The 27,954-nt window shown below is 46.4% G+C and overlaps 1 protein-coding gene across 3 annotated transcripts in view; it reads right to left on the bottom strand.

Moving 5' to 3' along the window:
- The window catches only part of LOC137385028 (Ig heavy chain Mem5-like), a 36,347-nt gene extending 11,290 nt beyond the window's left edge, over positions 1 to 25,057 (bottom strand). The window contains exons 1-3 of one of the 3 annotated variants that reach the window (XM_068059770.1): positions 24,918 to 25,057; positions 23,410 to 23,769; positions 9,481 to 9,795 (exon numbers count right to left, since the gene is read on the bottom strand). In XM_068059770.1, the coding sequence (XP_067915871.1) occupies positions 9,481 to 9,795; positions 23,410 to 23,769; positions 24,918 to 24,975 (733 nt within the window). In that variant the 5' untranslated portion in view covers positions 24,976 to 25,057. The remainder of the gene's footprint in view (positions 1 to 9,480; positions 9,796 to 23,409; positions 23,770 to 24,917) is intronic. The other 2 variants (XM_068059768.1, XM_068059769.1) reach the window with 2 other exon arrangements.
- Between the last annotated feature and the right edge of the window lie 2,897 nt (positions 25,058 to 27,954).

Raw genomic sequence — 27,954 nt, 5'->3', positions numbered from 1 at the left:
TTGCACAAATAGGGCATCAATGACCTGTGAATGCAGTGGTGTGCAAGATGTCACCAAGGTCCGCAGCTGATCCTTGGAAGGAGTCAGAGGTGAAGAAGGTCATGGCCACAGTGACTTTGATGGCTACTGGCAGGATATGGCGACCAGTGCTGCGAGGTATGAGGTCATCTGCCATGAGGGCACAAATCTCAGTGACCATCTGCCTGGATAGGTGCAGTCTCCTGCAACACTGATTCTCTGACATGTCCAGGTTGCTCCATAGAGTCATAGAGAGATACAGCACTGAAACAGGCCCTTCAACCACCCATTTATACTAATCCTACATTAATCCCATATTCCCTACCCCATCTCCACTTTCCCTCAATTCTCCTACCACCTACCTACACTAGGGGCAATTTACAATGGCCAATTTACCTATCAACCTGCAAGTCTTTGGCTGTGGGAGGAAACTGGAGCACCCGGCGGAAACCCACACAGTCACAGGGAGAACTTGCAAACTCCACACAGGCAGTACCCAGAACCGAACCCGGGTCGCTGGAGCTGTGAGACTGCAGTGCTAACCACTGTGCCGCCCCATCTTCAGCCTATGCTGAGGGTATGGCCTCCATTGCCTTCCTGCCCCTCATGCCCGGGGCTCCACCCTTCCTGCAGAGGATGTTGCACCTCGTCACCACTGGAACCGAAATCTGAGAGTCATTGCCAGCTGCAGCCTGCTTTGAGCAAGGTGATCTCCCAATTGTGTCTGGAAGCTTTGCCCTCTTCTCTTATGCCCTCATAATGCCAGGAAGGTGACAATCCTCTGCGCTGCACCAGTGCAACCTATACAGACCCAGTAGCACCTGTGTTCAAAAGGCTGAGTGCCCCTCTCAGCCATTCTCCCTTTTATGCGCCTACCTAATTTGATGTGACGGCCATGACTGACTCCCTGCTGTGTATCCGCCTCCATGCACCTGATCTGCCCTGACCCAACGTGCAGCCCCTGTATGCTCACCAAAATCTCAACATGTCCCTCAACGAACTCTCAATGAGCTCTTTAACAATCTTAATTGCACTCATTAGCGGATCAGTGTGTTCTTGGGGCTGGCCTCCCACTGCCCAGATGAAACTTGCCGACAGTGGGAATGGCAATGGGAAACCGGCACGTCTGTATTTTCATCATCTGCCTACCTCTATTCCTGCCCCCGGCGGGACCTAAATCTCCAGCGCCTGGTCTCACATGAACTGAAATGCAATCTGCTCAGCTCAAGATACTTATACTCTAGCACTAGAGGCTGTAAGAGGTGTAATTTCAGCTTAGTACTACACCAATGGACGGAAATGGAAATTTCTTTGAGTGAAAGTTAGCAGTAGTTTATATTTTGAACCTGTGTGACATATGATGCAATCTGTTTATCGCCTACTTAATTTAGAATCAAATGAATTCTTCAGGTCCTGGAATTAATGTCAAACATTTCAAAAACAAAAAAAAAATTCCTTTGAATTTCATATTCTTCAAGGTAATAATGAAAGAAAGAACTGTAAACCTCCTTCCCTGAAAACATTCTGATGAATCTGTGTCTTATCCTGTGCTTTTTTTTGTTCTTCCTATAATTGGGTGGCCAGAACTGTAAAAGAAAGACTTGTGTTTATAGATTATCTTTAATTTCCTCAGGATCTCCCTTAAACATTTTAGAACCAATTGATTACTTTTGAATCATATGAAAGGAGTGTTTTTAACAACTAAAACAAAGGGTTGTATTTTAAAGGCTCTCTGATGCTGGGAACGGTGGCAGGGGAGCAATGAAGGTAGTAACGGAGGGGGCCCGCCACCGACCCCGACACCGGCAGGCCCCATACTGATCTTGGCGGCGGTGGCGAGGCCTTGTGGCGGCCACCCCGCCGCTCGGCGATGGGACCCACATTAAAATATGTAAATGGCTACTTACCATGCATTAATATGCAAGCCGCAGCAATTCAGGCAACAGGTTTCAATCTTTATTTGGACGCGTGGCACTCACGAGCCTTCATGTCCACGTCCGTGAAAAGCTGGTGGCAATGAAGTGCCAGCCCTCAGCCCAGGCAAAGGTGGGTGGGGGTCTCTGATGACTGGGACATAACTCTGCATGGAATAAGGGAGGGACCCTGTGCCCAGCTACCGTAAAGGGGGTCACTGCGCACGCTAGCGTTTGGCGGGGTGGTGGAGGGGTGGGTGAAGGGGGCTGACCCTGCAATCGGCCAATGCTGTTTGGGGGAGGGGGGAAAATTAGCACTCCATGACCCCTTCTATTTGGGGTATGGGCCAAAAATGGCCTGGGGTCGAAGGTGATGTGGCCGATGGTTGCATCATCGCAATGTCAGTAACATGACCGTGGTCATGCTGCCCCATTTTTATTCAATGCTAGTATGGGTGATGTTATACAATACCATGTAGGTGATGCTGGAATGTAGCTGAAGCACCAATGTACATCACTGTCTGCCCTGATAGGTCCTATTGATTCACTGAAGGCACCGAGTTCACCTGCAGTGTTCACATGGGGCTGGTCTATCCTGTCTGTCTTGATCCAAGTGCTGTCAGGAGCCATATCCGCCGGAGGCTGAACAACAGGCAGGCACAACCCATGTGGATGCTCATGGAAGAAAGCAGCAACAGCCACCAAGGCGCTTTTGAAGTCAGAGAAGACAGCGGGTCTACAGGCCCCCCATGACATACCTGCACGCCTCGGAGCGCCAGTGTCAGAGGTGGCTGCGGATGTCCAGAGAGGCGGAGACGCCTCTCTGTGTCCTGCTGAAAGATGAGCTGCAGCCAATGGGATTTGCTGGACATCCTATGCCTGTGGTGCTCCATCACCACGGCTCTTACCTTCTGCACCTCCGCATCGTTCCAGGAAGCCACCGGCGACTGGTATGGCGTTTCACAGTCACCAGTGCACAGCTGTATCAGGGAGGTCACCGATGCCTTGTACAGGAGGGCCGCTGGATATGTGTGCTTTGGGGCAGACTTTGAGAGTCAGTTCCAAAGGGCCGTTGGATTTGGGGCATCACAGGGTTCCCACATTTGCAAGGGATCACCAACTGCACACATGTGGCCATCAAGGCTCCAGTTGGCCAACCAGCTGCATTCCTGAATAGAAAGGGCTTCTACTCAATCAACCTGCAGCTAGTCTGTGACCACAGGAAACTTCATGCAAATGTGTGACTGCTTTCCAGGCAGCTGCCATGACTCATTCATTTTGCGCCAGTCCCAGGTGTCAATGCTCTTCACTGCACTGGCTCAGATCCAGGGGTGGCTTCTTGGGGACAAGGGTGACCCCTTGCAGACATGGTGAGAAACACCACCAGCAATGAGGAGGAGAGATAAAACGCCTACCAGTGCTCGACATGAGCTACCATTAGGCAGGCCATCGGCATGCTCAAGATGTGCTTCCACTGCCTACACAAGTCAGGTGGGGCCGTACAGTACTGACCAGAAAGGGTAGTGGGCATCGTTGCTGTGTGATGTGCTCTGCACAACTTTGCAATACAGAGGGGGGAGGCCTTGCAGGAAAAGTAGACAGGAGCAGGAGACATGCTCGTATGATGAAGACATAGATGAGATGCAGCAGCATACGTGCATGGGAGGATGGAGATAATGGAGGCATGGCAGACAGGGCGAGCAAAGAGCAAGGGATGCTCGGCAACGCCTTATTGCTGAGCACTTCCACTATCTCTGAGGAGCAGAATATACTCCCCAGCTCACACTGCACTGTGCTGCATTTAGTAGGCAGTCTCCTGCATCTGTGACATCAGTGCCACCACTATCACTGGCAGCAGATGACTGAGCCATTGCCCATGTGACTGCACCCATGCAATGCATTCATCATGCATACTGGCATGGTGATGATGTCTTTCTATACATTGGCATTGCTCCAGGGCAATGATGTCATGGGAGGAGACATAGTCGGCACATGTTGGTATGCATCATTAACATAGTAAAAAGGAGAAACCTGTTGGACAAACACATTTAATGAGAAGTTAACAGAACATATACGTTGTACCCATGATAACCTGTATGTGTCATTGTTTCTTTTAGCCGCTTGCAGGTACTCTTTCGCTGTGCAACCTCTGCGCCAGCAGCTTTACTAGAGGCAGGCTGCTGATCAGGACGCCCTTTGGCTTTGGATGATTTGGGCTGTCATCCTCTGGACCAGTGCAGGCCTCTCCTCAGACATTGTGTTTGCTGGAGCTGGACTCATCGGTGGAGGGGCTGAGGAGCCGGTGTCCACATTGGAATCGCCCTGAGGGAAGACCCCACATATGGGCGTCTGTCTCTCCTCATCCCTCTCAAGAGTCATGGGAACCTCGCTGCTCTCCTGAGAAGGACCAGGTGCAAAGACGGTGTCCAGGCCCCTTGGTCGCTTTCCTGCCTAGCCACTACTGCATCCAGCTCATGGCCGAGGCGATGGTTTGCAGGCCAGCACACATCTGTGGGATGTGGCTCGCCATGCGGGTACCATCCTCTCCATGGAGGAAGCCGTGTGCCATTTGCCTGGGACATGGCAGCTGTCATGGCCTGGATGGACTCATCCATCATCCGCTCATGGGTGCGCATGGCCTGTGGCATAGCCGCCAGATGTTGCCTTCATCAACTGTGCTTCCAACGTCCACCCTTCTCTCATCTTCACAAGGTCCATCCCCGACTCTTCCCTTCCTTGTCTTCATTTCTGGGGATAGACAATCAACCAATATTCACTAAAAGCCCACCGATTCCCACACTACCATGACTACACTTCCTTACACCCCACTTCCTGTAAGGACTGTATTCCATTCTCCCAGTTTCTCCGTCTCCGTTGTGTCTGTTCAGACAATGTTACCTTCCATACTAGCACTTCCGCTATGTCTTCATTTTTCTTCAACCGAACATTCCCCCCGCCATGGTCTACACAGCCCTTGACCATGCCTGTTCTATTTAACGCACTTCTGATCTCACCTCTTCCACCCCTCCCCTTCCAGAACCACGATAGGGTTCCCCTTATTCTCACCTTCCACCCCACCAGCCACTATATTGAACGGATTATCCTCTGCCATTTCCGCCACCTCCAGCATGATGCCACTACCAAACACACCTTCCTCTCTTCTCCCCTTTCAGCATTCCATAGTGACCGTTCACTCTGCGATATCCTGGCCCACTCCTCAGTCACCCCCAATACCCTGTCCCTTTCCTATGGCAACTTTCCATTCAAGTACAGGAGATGCAAAACCTGCCCTTTTAACCTCCTCCCTTCTCACCGTCCAAGGCCACAAACAGTCCTTCCTGTGATGCAGCAATTTACTTGTACGTCTTTAAATTTAGTATACTGTATTTGCTGCTTATAATCTAGTTTCCTCTACCACTGGGGAGACCGCTTTGTGGAACACCTTCGTTCAGTCTGCAAGCATGACCCTGAGCTTCCAGTTGCCTGTCATTTTAATTCTCTACCTTGCTCCCATTCTCCCACTCTGACCTTTCTGTCCTAGGCCTGCTACAGTGTTCCAATGAAGCTCAACGCAAGCTCGAGGAACAGCACCACATCTTTCAACTGGGCACTTGACAGCCTTCTAATCTCAACACTGAGTTCAGCAATTTTAGATCATAATCCCAGCCCCCATTTTGTTTCGTGTTTCTTTGCTGGTTTGCTTTTTTTCTCTCATTTCTCTCTTATTTCCTTTAGTTTGTGTTCGGACACCAGCTATCCTGCCATTCACACCTCCCCTAGACACATGTTTTGTTTCTTAACTTGTACCATTACCACTCCCTTTGGCCTTGCACCATGAAACCTTGTGTCATTTGATCTCTCCTACCTCCCACCCCATTACACCTTCCCTTTTGTTCTTCTTCCCACCCTCCTCCAAAATCTATTACATTTCTAACTTTTCCCAGTTCTGATGAAAGGTTAGAGTTGAAACATTAACTGTTTCTCTCGCAACAGATTCTTCCAGATCTGCTGAGTATTTCCAGCATTTTCTGTTTTTATTTCAGATTTCCAGCAACGGCAGTATTTTGCTTTTGTACATTTAGTTCTCACTTGTCAGAGAGAAGCAGGCGGAACAAACACATGGCTTCATGAGGATTGCAGGCGTCCTCATGCTGCACAGTGCAATTGACTGCATGCATATCACTTTCCAGCCGCCTGTCAATTCTGCCTATACCACAACTGAAAGGGATTCCATTCCTTCAACGTCCAGCTGCTATGTGACCATAGGCAGAGAAGCATGGAGGTAAATGCCTGCTATCCTAGCAGCAGTCATGATAACTTAATTCTGCGACAATTTTCTGTGCCAGCTGCATTTGAGCCACCATGGCAAACAAAAGAGTGACTTCTGTGCAGCAAGGACTGTCTGCTGACCACGTGGCTGATGACTCCAGTGCACAACCCACGCACGTGTGTGCCACACAAAACATGGCAGAGCAGACTATTGGCTGCCTGGACTGATCTGGAGGAGCCTTCCAGTACTTGGCAGAGTGTTGCACAACTTCACCATCATGAGGGCACTGCCCTTGCCACTACTATATGGCAAGCAATTCAGGACCTTGAGGAAGTGGAGGAGGAGGAAGCGAGGAGGCAACCTGGGCAGCTCCTTTCTGGTGAGCTGTCCATGAAGAACAGGGCCATGGCACTAAATGAACTGCTCTTTTGGAGAGCTGGTGCATACACAATGGGCCGAATGGCCTCCTGTGTTGTAAAGATTCTGTGATCTCATCCGAGCATGATATCAGTAACTGCACCCCCAATTCCCAAGTTGTCAACAGTCCAACTCCTAACCTTCCCCCCATCACTGACCATCACAGCATCAGCTTGGCCACAATGTAAAAATAAAATCCAACACAAAATAAACATTCCAAACCTAATTTATAAATGAAATTATTCCACACAAATGTCAACTAATCATTCTTGTGCATTCCCTTAGTGCCTGTATTCCATCTGCCGTTGCCTGTTCTAGAGTTCCTATGCAGTGCTACCCCAGAGGCTGCAGCGTGGCTGGTGAAGGGCTGCTGACTTTCAGTGGTTGAAACTGCAGATAGCCTTGAAGGACGACCTCAAGCAGCTCTGGGCCCAGAAGCCCCAGCTGTGGACTGCACCATCTCGGCATGGGCAGCAGCAGTCTTGACTGGCTGGCTGACAGACAACAGCAAGGGCAATGGTGAACTGGCAGGGATGGGAGGACGGGTGCTGTCTTCCTGAGAAAGGACAGGAGTTTGGGTTCCATAGAGCCACTGCCACTCCCCTAGGGTGGTGCCTCAGAAATTCTAGTCATTTGTTGGAGGGCAGATTGCTGCAACACCCTGCAAGCCACTTTGAACATGGTCATGCACAGCCACGATGACAACAGTGTGAGCTTGCATGGCAGCAAGCTGACCTTGCATGACTTCAGCCCGACTACAGCAATCAGACTTTTGATGGAAGTTGCTTGTACTGCAATGGAAGCAAAGACACCGGCCAGCAGATGCTGCATCACGGTTGAGTCCTTAAGTGTGTGCTGGAGTGAAAGGATGCTTGAAAGGATGGGTTCCAAGCTCTGTGCAAAGCCCTGTGCCAAGTTGGTGCTGAACTCCTCCATGCTCCTCAACATTGACTGCAGGTTGTCTGGCAGGCTTCTCAATGCATCCACAGCATTTGTTGTACATACTCTGTAGGGTTCCCCATTGACGTGCTCATCTGAGTCCTCTACAGCAGAGCTCATGTGTAACCCCACTTCACTTCACCCTCCGGCGAGGCGGCATCTGTGCTTTCCTTGCCTCTGCTCTGGTTGCAGGCCACTCATTCCTGGTGTCTCACCATGTACAGATCCCACTTCTGTGGTATCCTCTAAATAATGTGCAGTGTCAGCATCTAAGCTGGTGGCTATAAGTGAGATCGTGTGATGGTGCAGTGTCTTTATCATCACTGTCTTATTGCTGTTCCTTCACTACCTGGCCAGGTTACAATTTTTGGGTATCTGAAAGGTGAAAGGAACAAGGATAAGGTTGTGTGCAGAGAGAAGGGGGAAGTAAATGGTGCATGCTTACACCATCTGCAGCTTGTAAATGAGAAGAGAATGTGGGATGAGGGGTAGGTGGGACATGAGGAGGAGGATTGGGTATGAGGATACTGTCATCTTCTATGGTTTCATCCCCTCCACTGACCACAACTCAGCAATTGGGGTCCCAATAATGGCCAGCACCATCTCCTCCATGAGGATTAGGTCATGCAGGTGCACTTGTCCCGCTCCAGTTACATCTGGTTGTGTGCCACCTTGTCTTGCAAGAGAGAGGGAAATATGTCAGTGGGTGTCATGCAATCTGTTTGGTTGATGTGGCTGTCATGGTTGAATAGCTGCCAGTGTGTGCAACCTGTGAGCTGTGGACGTATGGCTCACAGCAGTGCTATGTATGTGAGGGTGTGGTGCAGCATACGAATGTCACGTAGGAGTCTTGAATGAAATATATTGGTGGTAGGTGATGGGGTGCAGTGAATTGAGCAGCATCTGAAGATAGTAGTGCTGTTGGTAAGTTATGGCATTTGAAAATCCATTCACTGACCTTTACCAATCGTGTGAGGTCATTGAACTTCTTACGGCACTGCATCCAGGTCTTCAGGGCTTGACTCCTGGTATTGACCTCCACGAATATCTGCTCCCACTGTCTTCTGAGTAGGTATTTGGAGGGCCTCCTCTCCCCTGCAGATACCGGACATCTCTCCACCACCAAGGCCTCCAATGCAGTGTTCAAAAAATCTTGGAGCCCATTCTTGCCCATGTGCTATTCTTCAAAGTTTCCCAGGTCATATTCAGCTCACAAAGGACTGCAATCTCCTGTTCTAGCCACAATGCACTTCCACTTTAAGAGTTGCAGGTTAGCTTTAACTGGTGTTAGCCACTCACGATATTTTCCCCCTGCAACAGTGCCTAGCCAATCAACAAAACAGTTAGCGCTGGCTGGACCCTGCAATCATTTAAAAATATAACACATTATAGCAAATATAACAAAATATAGCACAGTGGCGCAGTGGTTAGCACTGCAGCCTCACAGCTCCATCGACCCGGGTTCAATTCTGGGTACTGCCTGTGTGGAGTTTGCAAGTTCTCCCTGTGTCTGCGTGGGTTTTCTCCGGGTGCTCCGGTTTCCTCCCACAAGCCAAAAGACTTGCAGGTTGGTAGGTAAATTGGCCATTATAAATTGCCCCTAGTATAGGTAGGTGGTAGGGAAATATAGGGACAGGTGGGGATGTGGTAGGAATGTAGGATTAGTATAAATGGGTGGTTGATGGTCGGCACAGACTCGGTGGGCCTAAGGGCCTGTTTCAGTGCTGTATCTCTAAAACTAAAAAAAAACTAAAAAGAACCTGTGCTCGGTTTCAGGGACTATAGAGTTTAGCCATGGATGGATTGATTGGCCTTTCTTGTCTGTATCTATCTTGCCTGTAGCACTTCTTCCACTATATATTAAAAGCAAATAGTACTTTTGCAGATTGATACACTGAATAAGCTGACAATGTTATATCCTACCTTCACCTCTTTGGCGTACCACAATGAGGATAGTGTGGTTTATCTTGGACTGTGATGCTGGATGTCGAACTATACAAGTGAATTCAGCTAAGTTGGTGCAGTTTTCAGTGGAGACGTTAACGATAGCTGTGTGGTTGTAAGTTCCATCGGGGTTGGATGTGTTGCTTTCACTGATGAGCTGGCTGGTGAGGCAGGTTGCTTGGAACATCATTGTGATGATATTTGGATAGAACCTGTACGCTGAACATGTGACAATAACTGAAGGTGAAGAAGCAGTTTCTTCATAAGATGCAAGTAGCCAAAGAGAAGGACGAGCTGGTTATGAAATGAAGGGCAGAGAGATGGATTAGTAATGGAATCAGACTGATGTGAGATCAGTGTGCAATTGAACCACCCAGATTTCAAACCTGCTAAAACAAGTGACAGGCAAGCCCCCCACCTGCCAAGAATGAGGAAAATTAATTTCACCACATGAACATTGATTTTTGACTGTTGTCAGTGAAGAAAGAAGTTGCTTTAAAAAACAATTGGAGATTTTGCCTGGAGAGAGACATTAGCATATCAACAGACAGTACTTCAAAGGACGAGGGGGCTATCCCCTGCTCCAATTTAATCCACAATGGACTTTTGATTACCAGATGTGGAAGGTGGAAAGGCTAGCATTCCAAGTTAACTGCTAAGATGGCCGAATACACAAACAGACGTGGTTGGACCAGTTTGGGTCACATGACTAACAGACTGTTGGAGTTTTTTGAATTTGAACTTCCAACAAGTAATTTGAACTCAGAAAGCTCTTTGCTCTTGGACTGAAAAGACCACTCTTCTGTCTGTTCTCGTCTCGCTCTCACCAGCTTCGAAAACCATTGAAGACACGTGAACCCAAAGAGAGAAAAGTGTCCTACAGTGAACAAGGTTTAAGAAGAATACTGGGCCCCAACGAAAAGCAAGCCTACTTACAAAAGGACTACAGTGAGCTCGAAGCAGAGTAAACAAGAAATTCTTCTGATATTGCCTCAAACCTCTCCATTCTATCTTCTGCTCTTTTCTGTCCGTATTTGCATGTGTGTCTCGCGTGTGCATGCTAGCGTGTGCGCATCGTATATCCGTAGGTGATAACTGCAATAGAGTTTAAGTTTAAGGCTTAATAAATTTCATTCTTCTTCTTTAAACCTAAGAAAGTCTGTTTATGCTCATTTCTTTGCCTTATAATTGGAAAGTGGCGAACAAGGATTCACCAAAGGGAGAGCTCAAAACACAGTGTGTTAAAAATTAAACATAGTGATTCATGACAACGCTTCGTCAGCGCCGACGTCATCAGGATGCGCCGTGGTGCGCACATGCGCACACGGTCTCCTGATCTCTGCACATGCGCTGCAGTCCGGCTTGCCACGGACGCTTTGCGCATGCGCAGATGACGTCATCGCGTTACGTCGTCTTCCTCGGGCAACGAGCCAGGTTGGCCTCTGCGCATGCGTCAATCTTCAGATATTCACGCATGCGTCAAAGCTTCGGCGCGACTTTTTGAAAGTGGAAGGAGGAGAGGTTTCGTCGGGCATTTTCTCGCATTTTATCTGAATTATTTAGTCGTTTTGGAGACTTGCTTCATTTTTATTAGACACAGGAGATTGTTCCAAGGTAAGTTGCTCTGCCTTTGTAAGTTGCTTTGAAAACATTTCCATTGTCTGGGGCACCGCATGTTCTCCAGTCCCTGTTGTAAGCTGCTCTGAAAGCATTTCCATTGTCTGGGGCACCGCATGTGCTCCAGTCCCTGTTGTAAGCTGCTCTAAAAACATTTCCATTGTCTGGGGCACCGCATGTTCTCCAGTCCCTGTTGTAAGCTGCTCTGAAAACATTTTCATTGTCTGGGGCACCGCATGTTCTCCAGTCCCTGTTGTAAGCTGCTCTGAAAACAGTTCCATTGTCTGGGGCACCGCATGTTCTCCAGTCCCTGTTGTAAGCTGCTCTGAAAGCATTTCCATTGTCTGGGGCACCGCATGTGCTCCAGTCCCTGTTGTAAGCTGCTCTGAAAACATTTTCATTGTCTGGGGCACCGCATGTTCTCCAGTCCCTGTTGTAAGCTGCTCTGAAAACAGTTCCATTGTCTGGGGCACCGCATGTTCTCCAGTCCCTGTTGTAAGCTGCTCTGAAAGCATTTCCATTGTCTGGGGCACCGCATGTGCTCCAGTCCCTGTTGTAAGCTGCTCTGAAAACATTTTCATTGTCTGGGGCACTGCATGTTCTCCAGTCCCTGTTGTAAGCTGCTCTGAAAACAGTTCCATTGTCTGGGGCACCGCATGTTCTCCAGTCCCTGTTGTAAGCTGCTCTGAAAGCATTTCCATTGTCTGGGGCACCGCATGTGCTCCAGTCCCTGTTGTGAGTTGCTGTGTGCAGGCAGTACATGTGCTGCAACCTACCATCTAAACGGTCACTTTCGTTTTTGTAACGTTTTAATGGAGTGCATTCTGTATTTCTTATCTCATCTCATGTTTCCCGTGTGGTCCCTTAATAGCCTTCCTGAACTTCAAACTTCGATCATGGCAACGTCAGTAGATTTCACAGAGCAGTTTCTTGCCACCTTCACAGCACAGGAGTTCGAGAGTTATGATGACTTCAGCAGTAAACTTGAGATGTTTCAACAGGTAGCATGGTCTGCAGGCACATCCTGTGATGTGCCTTGTTATGTTTCACTATGTTAACAATGCTATTTAAATGCGCTTTTCTGTTGTGCTTACAGGCAACGGGGAGTCTATTTAAAAAAGTGAGCACCCATACGCTTGTTCCTTGATGTGCATTGAACCAAGATTAGATTTGCAGTATCAATACATCTCGTCAGTGAGATCCTGTGCCCACAAAGCCACGCGCATACCGCCCCCGTGTCTACGGACTGCCTTTGTTGTGATTTCCTGGATAGACCAATGGCTGGGCGACCACCTCAGCGCAACCTCCTCTGGACTGCGAAACAGTCTTTTCATGTAAAACATGCCGTCGAGAAAACAATCCTTGAGACTTAAGGTCAGCATTCAAGCAACGAAGGCAACTGGATCATGCTGCGGAGCTCGTCACAATGTGGAAAGGAACATTGCGTTTATGGATGAATTGGGAATGCACATTGGGATGCGCTTGGGGGACATTCACCAAGAATAGACTGAGCTCAGACTCTTGTGACTTTGCCTTCTTCACATGGACAATACAGTAGTGGAATAGAGAGCCAAGCGTTCATTCACCACAAGGCTCTCCAGGAACAATCTCTTTAGCTGTGCATAGCAGAGACTCGGCCTGTCTGTCTAACGGGAATGCTGGAAACACAACACTCATGTATCCATGCACAGCAGTGCCTCGGATGCTTAATGAACTTAATAAAACTTCTCAATAATTAACCCCAGAATTGTTGAGGCTTTGTTTTGCATGCTATTTACCTGACTTTGCAACTGCACTTCAGATATTCAACTGTGGTGGAGGGGTGGAGGTAGGGGGGTAGAGGGAGGGGTGGAGGTAGGGGGGGTCAAGGGAGGGGTGGAGGTAGCGGGGTAATTTGAGGGTTGGGTGAAGAGGTGGAGGTGAAGATGGAGAGGGGGGAGGGGTGGGGAGAGCAGGGAGGGGTGGGGAGAGGGAGCATGCAAAATGCAGGGACCAGACAGTTGCAATGCCTGAAGTACTGTGGAGAAGTAGGGGAGAAGCAACTGGATTGGGCATCCGCAGCTGGAGGGAACGGCTGAATGGAGAGGGCCGGAAGCGAGAGGCCGTAGAGAGCTGCGGGGAGTGAGTGTGCGAAGACCTTGTTGTCGCCGGGTGCAGGGACTGGCCTGTAAGTCTTTTGCTGTTGTGTTTCTGGCGCATGCACAGAAAAAGGCACTCCTCTTCTGCTCCGCTGCTCCCCACCCCCACTCTCCCCCACTCCCGCCCTCCCCCCCTCTCCCCTCCCCCCCCATCTCCCTCACCCCCCACTCCCCCTCTCCCCTCACCCCCCCTCTCCCCTCACCCCCCTTCTCCCTCACCCCCCTCTCCCTCCACCTCCCTCTCTTCCCCCCCTCCCCCTCCCTCTCTTGCCCCCCTCCCTCTCTTCCCCCCTCCCTCTCTTCCCCCCCCACCCCTCCCTCTCTTTCTCCCCCCCTCCTTCTCTTTCTCCCCCCCCCCCGACACCCTCAACGCTGCTCTCCCCGGCCCCCGCGCTGCTCTCCCCGGCCCCCGCGCTGCTCTCCCCAGCCCGGCCCGGCCCCCGCGCTGCTCTCTCACTGCGGCCATTGTATACTGCCACGTGTTCGTTAGGTTTCCTCTGTGTGATTCTATGAGCAGCGCCATCTTTAGCCCTGGCAGCTGCTACAGTCGCAATCTGTGACGTTTTCATGGCATATGCTATATTTGCGCATGTGCCAAAACAGCGCCACCTACCATTCGCGTCGTCAACAAATGCGGTCAAAATTAAAACCCTGTTAAAATAAGACCAGGTAAAGACAGTAAAAGACCCCTAGACACCTTTCTCACCTGGTTGTAACAGAAATTTGGGTGCTAGCGTCCGGAATTTTACCCACAGACAAACGAGTGCAATTGGAAGTGGGAAGCCAAATTGTTCCCAATCAAAAAGAGTAAAATTTCAATACAGGTTTTCTTGTGGTTGTGTGTGATTGAATACTAACATGTCTGCAACTGAAGCTAGAGGCACTCCAAGAGAGGGTGAAGTAACTTGGGATAAGTTAAAAGCACTGTCTATGGAGGAGTTGAAGAAAATGGCTGAGCAGTGTGGGATCACTGTACGTGGCAAGGCTAGGAAGTCTGAACTCCTAAGGCTAGTGGCCAACCATTTTTCTATTGAATCTGAAGAAGCAGAAGGAAGATTCAAAGCAGACCCAGACAGGGTACTGCTAGCAAAGAAACAATTGGAACAAAGGAAACTTGAATTAGAAGACAGGGAAAGAGAAAGAGAGAGAGGGAGGCAGGAGAGGGAGTAAGAGAGAGCCTTCCAGAAGGAACGTGAAGAAATAGAGAGAGAGGAAAGAGAGAAAGAAAGACAGGAGATGGAACGAGAGAGAGAGAGGAGAGAGAGAAAGAATATTCCGGAAAGAATGCGAAGAAAGAGAGCTGAAGCGGCTTGAGTTAACTAGGGGGTGACAGAGTACCCCCAGTGAAAGCATGGCCAATATGGAGGAGCAGAATTCAGGGCTGGGTACGAGATAGCTAAAACTCGCTCAATTAATTCCAAAATTCAGTGAGGAAGATGTGGAAGCATTTTTCGTGAAACTGGCAAGGCAGCTAAAATGGCCAACTGAGACATGGTCCCTTTTAATACAAAGCAAACTAACTAGAAAAGCCCATGAGGTTTATTCCTTGTTGTCAGATGAGAGTTCATCAAATTATGAACTGACCAAAAATGCTATCCTCTGGGCATATGAATTAGTACTTGAAGCCTACCGCCAAAAGTTTAGAACTCTTAAAAAGCAAACTAATCAAAATTATCTGGAATTTGAAAGAAGTAAGTAGCTGGCTTTTGACCAGTGGCTGAGGGCTTTAAAAATACAGCTCAGCTCTGAGACTCTCAGGGAAGTAATCCTGTTCGAGGAATTTAAAAACTCTCCCACTCTCAATAAAAACCCATGTAGAGGAGCAGCGGTTTCAAGGAGCCCGGCAAGCAGCCGTTTTGGCCAAGGAGTTTGCTTTAATTTATAAGTCAGTTTCCCAGGGGAAAATCTTTCCTAATCACCACCACAAATCCAAAAAGGACAAAGGGTGGGAAGGTGATATTGCCCAGACAGTCCTGGATGAGAAAGGAAAGCAGGAGACACAGGGGGCCCTCCTCCAGCCAAAATGAAAAGTGCTGCGATCAAGAGTGAGATCCGGAAACCTATGTGTTTCCATTGTAATCAGGCAGGGCATTTAAAAGCTGACTGCTGGAAACTAAAGGGAAAACTGGTAGGGTTAATCAGGGCACACCCGCTCAGTGCAGACGGGACCCTGATGGAAAACACAGAACAAGCTGTGGCTTTAACTGCAGTAAAAGTGCAACCCAGGAAGCTTACTATGGCCAGTGCAGGAAAAGTCAATAGGATTCCTGAAGGTTATCAGGGTTGGTATTTGAAGGGAAAGTAACCCCATATCCTTCGAGGGGGGCAACCATGCCTATAGTAATTCTCAGGGACACAGGAGCCACCAGATCCCTTTTATTGGTAAGAGGCCTGATCTTTCCCTCAGAGAGTGCAGTGAACAAAATGGTGGTGAATGGTATTGGAGGGCAGTGTATGCCTGTACCTGTACACTGGGTGCACTTGGAGTGCGACCTAGTTTTGGGACTGGTGACCGTCGGGATTGTCCCTAGTTTGCCTGTGGACAGGGTTGACCTGCTCCTAGGTAATGATCTGGTGGGGGTGAAGGTGATAGCCCCCCCAGTAGTGAAAGAAAGACTGCAGGAGGTCAGAGAGACAGGGCACGGGTACGAGACGGTCCCCTGCAGTTTCCCTGAATGTGTAGTGGATCAGGCCATGATCAAACCAGCTCCCCCAGAGGAGACTGCATTGGCACTGCAGGCAGATGACCATGAGGTCTGCCTGTCCGAGACTTTCTTTGGAAAGTTAGGAGATCCAGGAAATGAATTAAATGGATTTTCCCCAGCTGAGGCTCAGTGAGCCGACCCAGTATTGCGAGAGTTAACACAGGCTGCCCAGTCCGAAAGTGAAGCAGAGGGAGTCCCTGACTGCTACTATTTAAAGAATAAGGTACTGATGAGGAAATGGAATTCTCCTCACAGATCTGAGGGCAAGGAGTGGACAGTAGTTCACCAGTTAGTGGTGCTGCAGAGGTACCAGGGAGAAATATTAAGAAGGGTCCACGAGACTTCAGTGGCTGTACATGCCAGTATATGAAGGACCAAAGCCCACATAAGACAGCAGTTTGACTGACCAAAACTCCACAAGGTTGTGGTGGAGTACTGCAGGAGTTGCCACATGTGCCAGGTTGAGGGGAAACCCCAACTTGCAGTGATATCTGCACCTCTAAGTCTTGTTCCGGTGTTAGGAGGACCCTCTAGCAGAGGGCCGGTGAACTGTAAGGGACCCCCACTGAGAACAAAAGGGGACAGGCAGGCACACGGCTGGCCAAAGTTTAGAAAGAGAAGGGGAAAAAGTGACCAAGTGGGAAGGTTAAAGGAAGTCCGGGAGGAATCCCAGTTGAAAATCCCTACTATCCGGTCAGCCAACCCCTAAAAATGTGAAAAGTTAGACCCCACATCCTCCTATGTAAATGCAGACTCTAGAAGCGCCCCACCAGAGTTGCTAACAGCATTTACATGAACATGCAGAGACAAAGGGAGACCTCCAGAGGGCACAGAAACTGTGAGGGTGATGCCTCACCTAGTCGTAGTGTCACAGGAGAGTGCAGTCAACTCTGCACAAATACCTGCAGGTAGGAGTGTCCCAGAGAAGGGGAGAGTAACAAAGAATCCTCCCCCTCAGTCAGAGGAAAAGGGAACCACCCATCCCCTGCAGTCAAAAGTCTTTGCATGACTCAGCGTTCAGGATAGACCTGCTCACTACTAACTCTCCTGAGAAAAAAAAGGGGAAACTAAAGCAGTCCCGGCATCTTGAAAAGACCATTTTTAATAAGCTTTAAGATTGGTGAATGAATGGAAATGAATGAGGGAAATGCATGGTTTTTCTTTCTGTATCTTATATTTGTCTCAAACCCTATAATGAAATGTGCTTTTTTTCCAAATAGAATTTCATTTCCCTGGGTGGTGTCAGGCAAGCCCCCGACCTGCCAAGAATGAGGAAAATTAATTCTGCCACATGAGTATTGATTTTGGACTGTTGTTAGTGAAGAAAGAACTTGCTTTAAAAAACAATTGGAAACTTTGGCTGGAGAGATACATGAGCATATCAATAGACAGCACTTCAAAGGACGAGGGGCTATTCCCTGCTCCAATTTAATCCACAATGGACTTTTGATTACCAGACATTGAAGGCAGAAAGGCTAGCATTCCAGGTTAACTGCTAAGATGGCCGAATACACAAACAGACGTGGTCGGACCAGTTTGGATCACATGACTAACTGACTGTTGGAGTTTTTTTAATTTGAACTTCGAACAAGTAATTTGAAATCAGAAAGCTGTTTTCTCCTGGATTGAGAACACCTCTTTCCTGTCTGCTCTTATCTCGCTCTCACCATTGAAGACACATGAACCCCAAGAGAGAAAAGTCTCCTACAGTGAACAAGGTTTAAGAAGAATACTGGGCCCCAATGAAAAGCAAGCCTACTCACATAAGGACTACAGTGAGCTCGAAGCACAGTAAACAAGAAACTCTTCTGATATTGCCTCAAACCTCTCCATTCTATTTTTCTTCTGCTCTTTTCTGTCCCTATTTGCATGTGTGTATCATGTGTGCATGCTAGCTTGGGCCAGGAGCAAAATTGGGGAATCTCGCATTGGGGCAGCACCTGTCTCATTCCTGCCTCCGAGTGATCTTGTCGGAGGTGGGGACAAACTGGTACTGACTACCTGCCCAGAAGCACCAGGTAGGCAAATAGTTCAATAGTTCAATTGTGCTTACTTGGGGGCAAATTGGTAACGCTGCTGGGATCTTCCTGACAACGGACGGTCCCTCGTTGAGGTTAAAGCCAGGCAGATTCATGGAGACAACCAGCAGCAGGCCAGGGGGCCATCGATGTCTCCTTTAAAGGGTTCCTACTGCACAATGATGGCCTGGCAGCTGTGGCCGCACTTTTAATAATTTACGAAAGACTGCGTTTGCTGACAACACAACCACTAGGTGGCACAGTACTTGCACATGTGCAAAAGCAGCCTCTTCCACTGGAGTGTCAGTGTCTGAGACGTTCAGGCAGCTGCCAGGATTAAAGATGGCGCTGCTCAATTTATCCCAGGAAATGCTTATGGCTAGATCATTCTAGCAAACTAACCTTACATTAAGTTGGATGGAAGCCCAGTAATATACTAGTATATAGTATAGGATACTAACTATAATCCTCAGATCCATTTAATATTCCAGTAATCATATTAAATACAAAAAGAATTTAATGATTGAATTTCCACATTCTGATACTTTTGGGAGATTGGCACCCCGATCGATGGAGAAGAAAGTCAGGCAGAGTATAAAATGTGCTGCCAATTTGTTATCCACGCTTTATATGACTGACCAGGACTGATTTCACCCGAGCGCAGCTACTAGCTCCTGCCCCACTGGCCACTCTCCCCCCTCGGCAACTCGCTTTCTCCCCTTCCTCCCTCCTCCCACTTCCCCCCCTCAGCCGCTTACTCCAGACCTCGCTGCTCCCCTCACTCCCCTACCTGATTGTTCCCCACTCCTCTCTTTGTGCCACCCCACTTTCCAACCTTTCGTTCCCCACTACCCCCACTCCAGCCGCTAGTTATAGGCCGCACCGCTTCCCTCCTCTCGGCCATTCACTCCCACATTTGATCATTTTCCACCCCCCACCCCCCCCCCCGCCTGAAGAAGCAAGGCGGGCCGCAAGGGGTGATGGATGACGTAGGAGGGGGTGGCCGAGAGGAGGGAAGAGGCGCGGCCTAGTGCTAGCAGCTGGGGGCGGGGGGGGGTGGGGGTGCGGGAAAGCAGGGAGCGAGCGGCCAGAGAGCGGGGTGGCGGGGGGAGTGGGAGTGGGGAAGGGAGGAACGAGTGGCTGGACAGCTGGGTGGCGAGGAACGGGGAACAATCGGCCAGGGGAGTGGGGGGGAGCAGCGAGGTCTGGAGCCAGTGACTGAGATGGGGAAGTGTTGAGCCCTGGGGAGAGCGGCTAGTGGGGCGGTAGCGAGTGACAGGGATCGAGCTTCAGCTGCAAAGTCTCCCAATCAGCCGCTCCCTCCAGCCGAGTGGGGGGCTGAATACCCGATGACGATTTATTGCGCATGCCCCTGCGCAAAGATGGACCAGACGCGGATACGCGATGACGTTGGCGTTGCGCGATGACATCCTCCTACCCAGGTGCCACTTAGTCCTGGCAAGACGTAGGCCGCGCATTTGTGTATCTTGGAACACTCTGATGACATCAGCGGGCTGCTGCATTGTCAGGAGTCACTTTGTTTACGAAACCCCCAGAAGGCGCCTCCACCTTGAGGCGCCCTTGCAGTCTCCCACCTACATCGGCAGCGCCCACCTTTCCTGGTGAGGCTGCCAGCCGCCCACAGCCTCAGGTGCTTCAACTGGCCTGCCCGCCTGTGGAGCCTGCCCACTGCCCATTGGATGTGGCTCCCGGAAGCCGCCTCTAGGAAGATTGCACAGTCGGCAGGCTTCAGACACCATCAGGGTATAGGGTCCCGATATCCAAGAATCTTCTAAGAGAAGTTATTCAGGATTATTCTCAGTGCAGAAAGCATTGGATTGGTTAAGCTGGGATGAAATGGATGAAAGTGACCTCTTTGGCTAATGGTGGATGAAATGAGTTTTCAGGAGTTCAACCCAACTTTGAATGGGTGCAAGTCCACTTTCATTTTCCACTGTCTGCCAAGTATAAATGAACCACTTGCACTTTGCAAATTTTAATGAAGGAAATTGAAAGTGGCATTTGTGTCATGATTCTCCTTTCTACTACTTTATTTTCAAATCTGCTGGATTAGCAGTAAAGTCAATAAGCGCTCACCTTTAAGACAGTAAAGTGCCATTTGAATAGTTTAACGGCACAATTTGTACAGATCCATCTGAAATGTGAAAAAAGCTGATGGTTGACAATGGAACTTGCAAAATGCATTTCATGGAATTATGTATATTCAAAGCAGCCATGGCCTTCATGTGAGGACAGAAAGACTCGCCTCTGCAGCAAACCTCAGCTGGTCCATAAATTCAAAATAAGACATTCCCGAACCATGGCCAGATCCTTCTGTTAATTCAAATCCTGATACAACACAATTGTTAACCAGGATTCTGGCCTGACTCAGCTGTAAGCCTTGACTTTGTTGTCAGCCCAGACCCTGAGCTACCACCTCTTTCATCTGATCGAACTGACAGCTTGATTAGATCTCATTGTCAGCCTGCAGCTCTACAGAACCATTCTGGATCGCAATGTGACCCTGTCTTTAACCCAGACAACATCCCGACCACACTGTCAGAACAACCTTAACTTTACACTGCTAACAGCTCTCCCTGACTGCTGTTTGATTTGGGCTAAACTAAGCTTGCTTTATTTTTCACAGTAGTAAAAGCTACCAATAAATTAAAATCCATAATGAGGTAAATATCGCTTAGAAATATAAGTAAATAGAGAACCTCAAGTTATCACCAGAATTGATGGTTATGCTATCCTTTTTACCATGAACTCCAACGTCCAACGAATATTAACGGTTTTCTCTCCTCAGGTACACTCCCTCTCTCCTAATCTGCCGTTAACACCCCTCTCAAAAAACCAACCCTTGACCCCACCCTTCTTGCAAACTACCACCCCATCTCCAACCTCCCTTTCCTATTGAAAGTACTTGAATGTGTTGTCGCCTCTCAAATCCATACCCATCTTTCCTGGATGAAAGTGACCTCTTTGGCTAATGGTGGATGAAATGAATTTGCAGGAATTCAACCCAACTTTGAATGGGTGCAAGTCCACTTTCATTTTCCTCTGTCTGCCATTTTTAAGTCCCTTTAATCAGGTTTCTGCCAGCGCCAGTTTTTACATATACACTGCTGACACCCAGCTCTACCTCACCGTCACCTTTCATGACTCCTCTATTGTCTCTAAATAATCAGATTGCTTAGCCAACTTCCAGTATTGGATGAGTTGAAATTTCCTCCAAATAAATATTGGGAATACCAAAACCATTGTCTTTGGTCCTCGCTACCAACTCTGTTCCCTAGCTACCGACTCCATCCTTCTCCCCAGAAACTGTCCAAGGCAGAATCAGACTGTTTGCAACCTTGGTGTCATATTTGACCCCAAGGTGAACTGCTGTCCACATATCCATGCCATCACTAAGACAGCCTATTTCCACCTCTGTAACATCACCTGATTCTGCTCCTGCCTCACCTCATCTGCTGTTGAAACCCTCATTCATGCCTTTGTCATCTCTAGGCATGACGATTCCAACGCACTCCTGATTGGGCTCCCACATTCTACCCTCCGTAAGGTCATCCAAAACTCTACTGCCTGTGTCCTTACTCACGCCATCATGTTCACACATCATCCCTGTGCTTGCTGACCTACATTGGTTCCCAGTTAAGCAATGCTTTGATTTTAAATTTGTCATCCTTGCTTTCAAATCCCTCTAAGGCTTCACCCTTCCCTATGTCTGTAATCTCCTCCAGCCCCACAACCCTCCGAGATAGCTGCACTCCTCTAATTCTGACATCTTGAGCATTCCCAATTTTAAGTGTTAAACCATTGAGTCTGTGCCTTCAGCTGTCAAGGCCCTAAGCTTTGGAATTCCCTCCCTAAACCTCTCCATCTTTCTACCTCTCTTACATCCTTTAAGCATCTCCTTAAAACCTACCTCTTAGACCAAGTTTTTCGTCATCTGCCTTAATATCTCCTTATGCGGCTTGGTGTCAAAGATGGCTTTATAAGGATCCTGTGGAGAGCCTTGGGACATTCTATTATGTTAAAGGCTCTAGAGAAATTCTAGTTTTTGTAGTTGTTGATATGTGAAAGTAATGTACACAAAGAACAATATTAAAACAAAAGACTGCAGATGCAGGAAATCTGATGAAGAGTTATACTTGAAACGTTAACTTGTCTGTGCTGTGCCTGATCTGCTGAGTGTTTACAGTGTTTTCTGACTCTAGAAAGTTATTAGGGCGAACTAAAAAGGGAAATAAATAAGTAATTTTATTACTTTAAGTAATATATGAATAATGTGCTAACAGGATGAGCAAAAAATTTCAAAAACCATCAAAAGGAAGACTGAAGTATATCAATAAAAAGAGAATTGTTAAAAGTGAGGTGAAACCAGCGAGAGGATTGTCAATTTGTAACTGATGATCAAAACATAGCAGAGGTATGTAATAAGTACTTGATGTCTGTCTTTACCAAAGCCAAGAGTTGAGAACAAGATGAGTGATATGGCTTTGTAGAATAACCAAACTTATTTTATTAGTTCAAGTTGAGAAATTCTAGCTGTTCCTACTTAGGATAGCCTTTAAGAAGTCAAGCAACATTTGCTTCAATTACTCCAATATGTTAAACGTGGGAGGAAAGTTATGGACTTTGGTTCGTAATGGGAAAAAATATATTAGCACTATCCTCACCCTTTCAATTCTATCAATTCTGTTAAAGTTAGTCCATTGAGATAGGTACGGTCCATTTTAGGGTAGAGTAGAGGGAATTTTAATCTCTGCATTGTGATTTGATGCTGATACTGGTTGCCAGTATTCCAGCATTGTTATCTAAAACATTGGTGAACACAACAGCCCCACCCCTCCCCCCGAAAAAAAGGTTGAGTGACAAACTAGTCCATTAATGTGACAGTAATAGACAGTAATTTTCCTAGCTTGTATCCTTGATGTGACTGCTGCAGTGATGTTTATTTTCTTAATTTCTTTCTTGCTTCCTTTTTCCACTCATTTTCTTCCTTTCTCCTTTCTTGAAAACACTGACTCTTTGCTGGGATACCGTGCCAGAGGTTCCCCAGCCCCCCCAAGCATTCCACCTGTGAAAGTTCTTCATCTGCGATGCTGGGAAGTGGGTGTCACGAGGCTGCTCTCGCATTGAGACCCCGATTCTGTCCTCCACCAATTTCATATATATGCACTTCCATCTGAAAAACGTGATAACGATTAAGGGTGCGCAAGCTCTGGGGAACTGAAGTCAACCTCCTCCCATCATATACTGGCAAAGATCAGCTAACTCACCATAGACGATCAAACCCAAGGTGTCTCACAATTGTATGACCGACACACACAATTGTACAAAATTCATTGCTGCTAAAGTTTGCATGAATTTTCCAAACAATATTGCCAAAGAATCTAATTCATAAAGTTATAAAATAATTACCGGTTACATTCAGCAGTGTTCCGTTTCCCACTTTTTCAACATTTGGTGGAGGTACGGTCCGGAACATCCTACAGCAATAAGTTCCAGAGTCACTGACTTGAACATCAGCAATCCGTAAGATGAATGCTTTCTGACTGGAGTTGTGCATTGCAGAATATCGAGAATGAGTCACTTGGGGTACATTGGTCGATAAATTTGCGATGATCTTGGGAGAACGTCGATCATGGTTATAAAAAACCCACCGTGCTTCGAACCTTTGTAGATCAGGTATTGAATACGAACAATTTAACACGATCATGTCTCCTCTTGCGACAGAAAGAGTATTAGGCTGCTGTAAATCCAGAACAATCCGCTGTCCATCTTGAAAAAGTAATTACAATGTCATGTACGAGGGTTAAGATCCCATTGTGCATTATTAGTAATGAATGGAAATGTATTTGAAACTGCTCCGCTATTTTCATTGGAGCGGTTAATCTATTTAATTACTTTGTTCAAAAACAGGATAAAACATTTTATGTGTTCACGTTAATGTGTCTGTTACAAAATATCATGTCACATTTTCATCTTTATTGGGGTATAATTTTAAAGATGCTCTTACAGGTGTTATAAGAGCAAACAGAGGAATTTTGTACAACGTGTGAAACAGTCGTAAGGGAACAGAGATGGTCACAAATTACCTGATTGTGTGCTGCATAAGAACACCACCAATCTCAAAATGTACCCGATGTGTGCCGCGTGAGCAGAGCTGCTCACCAAATAATAGTAACATCTATAATAGTATAGAATGGGAAAAAATGAGCTGTACCCACTAATAACTGAGAATATTATGGTATTTTAGTAAAAGTGCATTATAGTGATAATATGTATGAGGGATACAAAGCACGGAATGCTGTCAGCAAACGCAGCCTTATATAAATCACCAAATTTCTGACGTGTACAATGCTTATTTGGAAAGTTTAGTTCAGTATTTCACAGATTTAGCTGCATTTATCAGCACAGATACAGTGAAAAGACAAAACTTGCATTTATGTAGCACTTTTCACGACCACGGGACGTCTTAAAGTGCTTTAGAGTCTATGAAGTGCTTTTGAAGTGTAGTCACTTTTGTAATGTAGGCAGGCTGAGGCATGCTACACAATGAAATTAAAAATTGGGAATAAAATCAGGTGGAAATTAAGCATCAGTAAAAATTATCACGTAATTATATGTGTGAAAATATATTAGACAGCGCTGGTTTAGGTAAAACTAAAATACTGCTATCCTAGTTTGAAAAACGGTGATACCAAAACTCAGTGGAAGAATAAATCATGTGTAACCCAAATTCATGTCATCATGTAAATTAACTTCAAACAGTACGAAAGACAATTAATTCAGATCATTTCTGGCAAAGTAATCATTCACTATAACTGTCACATGTTATTGTTATTTACTGCTGCAGCTTCAAATTTAATGTCTATCCAACTTTGATTTTCAAACTTTGATTAAAATATTATCCTTGTGTCCCGTACCTGTAAAGTGCAACAGCAGCTGTAAAATAGGGCAGAATAATGTCACCATGTCATACATAGATGAAGTTACTCGTCAGCAATCACCAGACAAACTGATTACATCCTGTGAAACCCTCAACAACCCCAGCGCAGCTCAGCCTATTTCTTATGACATAACCGACTACCCTTCAGTATAAAAAGCAATGGGTTAAAGCGCATGGACAAGACACTTAGTGGCAGGGCATAATAGATGCAAATGTTGCTAGACCACTGGTTTATATGCAGCTTTGACTGTAAGAAGAATTGGATGTGTGAGATTCCTATGCCATAATTTTACACTAGATCAGTTTGTCACTGCCATGGATTTTGATTACCATTGTGTCACAGGGATTGAGAATATTAAAGAGGCTTTTAGTGTAGCTAAGGTAAAGCAACGTTTTTTGAGGAATCTGCACGGTAATCAGTCACATATCTCTGTGCAGCTTGTTAAATGCAAATGTAATAGTTAAACATATCAGTTAATGCAGGGATTCGGGGCTTTATGCCTACTACTTTGTGGGTTGATTCTCGTCTGCCATTTTCTCATGCACACAATCTTTCCAACATTTAAACTAGTACATGGCCGTTTCATCCATTAGCACATTTAAAGGGGACCCAGTTACTGTGCTAATTTGTACACTACCTAGCATCCAGGTTACTGTGTTGGTTCATCCACCCATCCACATAAATGGCAGCCAGGGACAGTACTGTTAATGGAAGTGGATTGAAAAAAATTCTATTGATTTATAGCAGCATATTGAATGTGCTTCTCAACTTCTTTCAATTGGCTTTGTTTTAATTTTTTAAAAATTTATCCCTGTTCTTTTGTTTTTATTTATTCTTGGGATGTGAGCATCACAGGCAGCATTTATTGCCCATCCCTAATTGTCCTTGAGAAGGCAGTGGTGAGCCACCTTCATTAACTGCTGCAGTCTACATGGCATAGGTTGACTTTCAATGCTTCTGTCGTGGTTTATTACAACTGAGTTTTAGAGGGCAGTTAACCACATTGCTGTGAATCTGGAGTGACATGTAAGCCAAACCAGATAAGGATGGCAGATTATCTACTCTGAAGGATTATAGTACCAGATAGGTTTTAACAACAATCTAGTAGTTTCATGATCATTATTAATGAGATTAGCATTTTATTCCATATTTATTAATTAGTTGCATTTAAATTTCCTGAACTGCCATTGAGGGATTTAAACTCATATCTCTGGAGCATTAGTCCAGGCCTCTGGATTACTAGGCCAGTAACATTACCACTAGGCAACCATCCTTACTTAGGTAGTCAGGAGTTCTTGTGTCAATTGTTGTGACATTATCATTCTTTTGCCATATGCACAACAGTGACACAATGGATTTCCTCATGGGAACCCCCCTTGTGCTTTCTGCTGGAAAAAAGAGTGGCAATTGAGTGATGCCAAGCAGATGAGGTTGCACTGTAGGATGATTGAGCAGTCTTTCCTGCATGCATTGGTTCAATTTCACCCGGACAATTGTGTTTTTTTTGTAATTTGACCTGAAATCTGGTCAGTTCGACCTTTACCATGCATTTGTTATGCTTATATCCTATGGAAAGGATATCATGGACACCCAAACAGGGTAACCCACCTCACATCTATCATGAGATAGATCATAATATCCACTTTGTCAGCCATGAAACAGGGAATTAGGTGTGACTGCTCCATCAGTTGCCCACAGGTTCCATTTCATGTCTCCACTTTAAACTTCTTCTCATATAATCTTTGGCTTGCATTTATTTCCTGCCTCCTCAACAACTTCATCTTGCATTTAAGTAGTGCCTTTAATATAGTAGTACATCCCAAGTCTCCTTCTTTAGTGTTGGCAAAGACTGACAATGGGGTTAAAATGCATTTTGGGTCTTTAAAAAAGGTCTAGGAAAATTTTTTTCCTATGGAGTCAATTTCATTTAAGTGGATACATCACTTTCATTTTACCTATAATGTGATTTTCCACTCCTACAGCACCGCCACCTCCGCCCCCCCTCTCCCCCACCCAAACAAGTTAGTACAGAGAATGGTGAATAATTACTCTAACCACAGGAAATTGTGAGAACAGCTCGGTGCGCTTTTGACTAGGTTTGCACCAGCACCTGACTATTCTGTACTGAATTACAATATAACTGGAAAATATACTCCACCAACTTTACCTTCCAGTGTCTGTTTATTCAGTGGCATCAGCAAACATCAGACGCAGATCTCAGCTTATTTTATTGTTCGACACTCCTGTGTGGTTTAGGTAGGCTGACTCAAGTCGAATGGGCTTTGTTGAAGATTGCAGCGAATCTTGTTGCTTTCATTAAGTGTTTTAGTGACACAATAGCAGATTCCAAATAGTAATAAACCTGCTAATATCACACTCACTGCATATATTGCTCTCACTGTAATCTGACTCAGGTGCCAGTTTCTCCAACTTATAGCGCAATTCAAAAATCCTACTGCAATATTAAACAAGGCATTAATTGGACAGAGACATTTTATAATTTCATAGATCTCTACACCATTTTCTGATTTATGCCAGTTTATCAGGCATAACTAATTGGAAAATCAGGCCTACTCTGAAAAAATGTTGTTATTCATTTCATTAATGCCTGGAAGTATCAACAATGTGCAGTGTGATGTAACAATGCTATGGTCATTGTAATAAATTCAGCTTTGCACAAAGAGAAACTATGAAATAAAGTTTGTGTGTGTTTTGTCCGAGCTTTTAATGTGGTGAAAGATCAGGGCTGTTTTGTCAAAGTAACAAAGATTATGTAACTTTCGAGTTGTTTTGTTGTCCACAGTTAAGCAGACTACCTTTGTGACTTGCCACCACACTGGTTGATATGTGAAGCAACAAATGGTGATCTGCAATATTTGTATCTTAGCAGAAAACTTTAAAGTTTAACCACAATCCATGTAACAACATTTAAAGCAATGCCGATAACTCTAGCTTTTATCACAAAAATTAGAACAAATACCGTTAAAAAGTGAGGAGTGTCACTGTTGTGGAA

The sequence above is a fragment of the Heterodontus francisci genome, chromosome 27 (genome assembly GCF_036365525.1).
Source record: "Heterodontus francisci isolate sHetFra1 chromosome 27, sHetFra1.hap1, whole genome shotgun sequence".
In the NCBI taxonomy this organism is placed as follows: Eukaryota; Metazoa; Chordata; class Chondrichthyes; order Heterodontiformes; family Heterodontidae; genus Heterodontus; species Heterodontus francisci.
The sequence above is the reverse complement of the archived record's forward strand: the minus strand, read 5'-3'. Positions and strand labels throughout refer to the sequence as shown.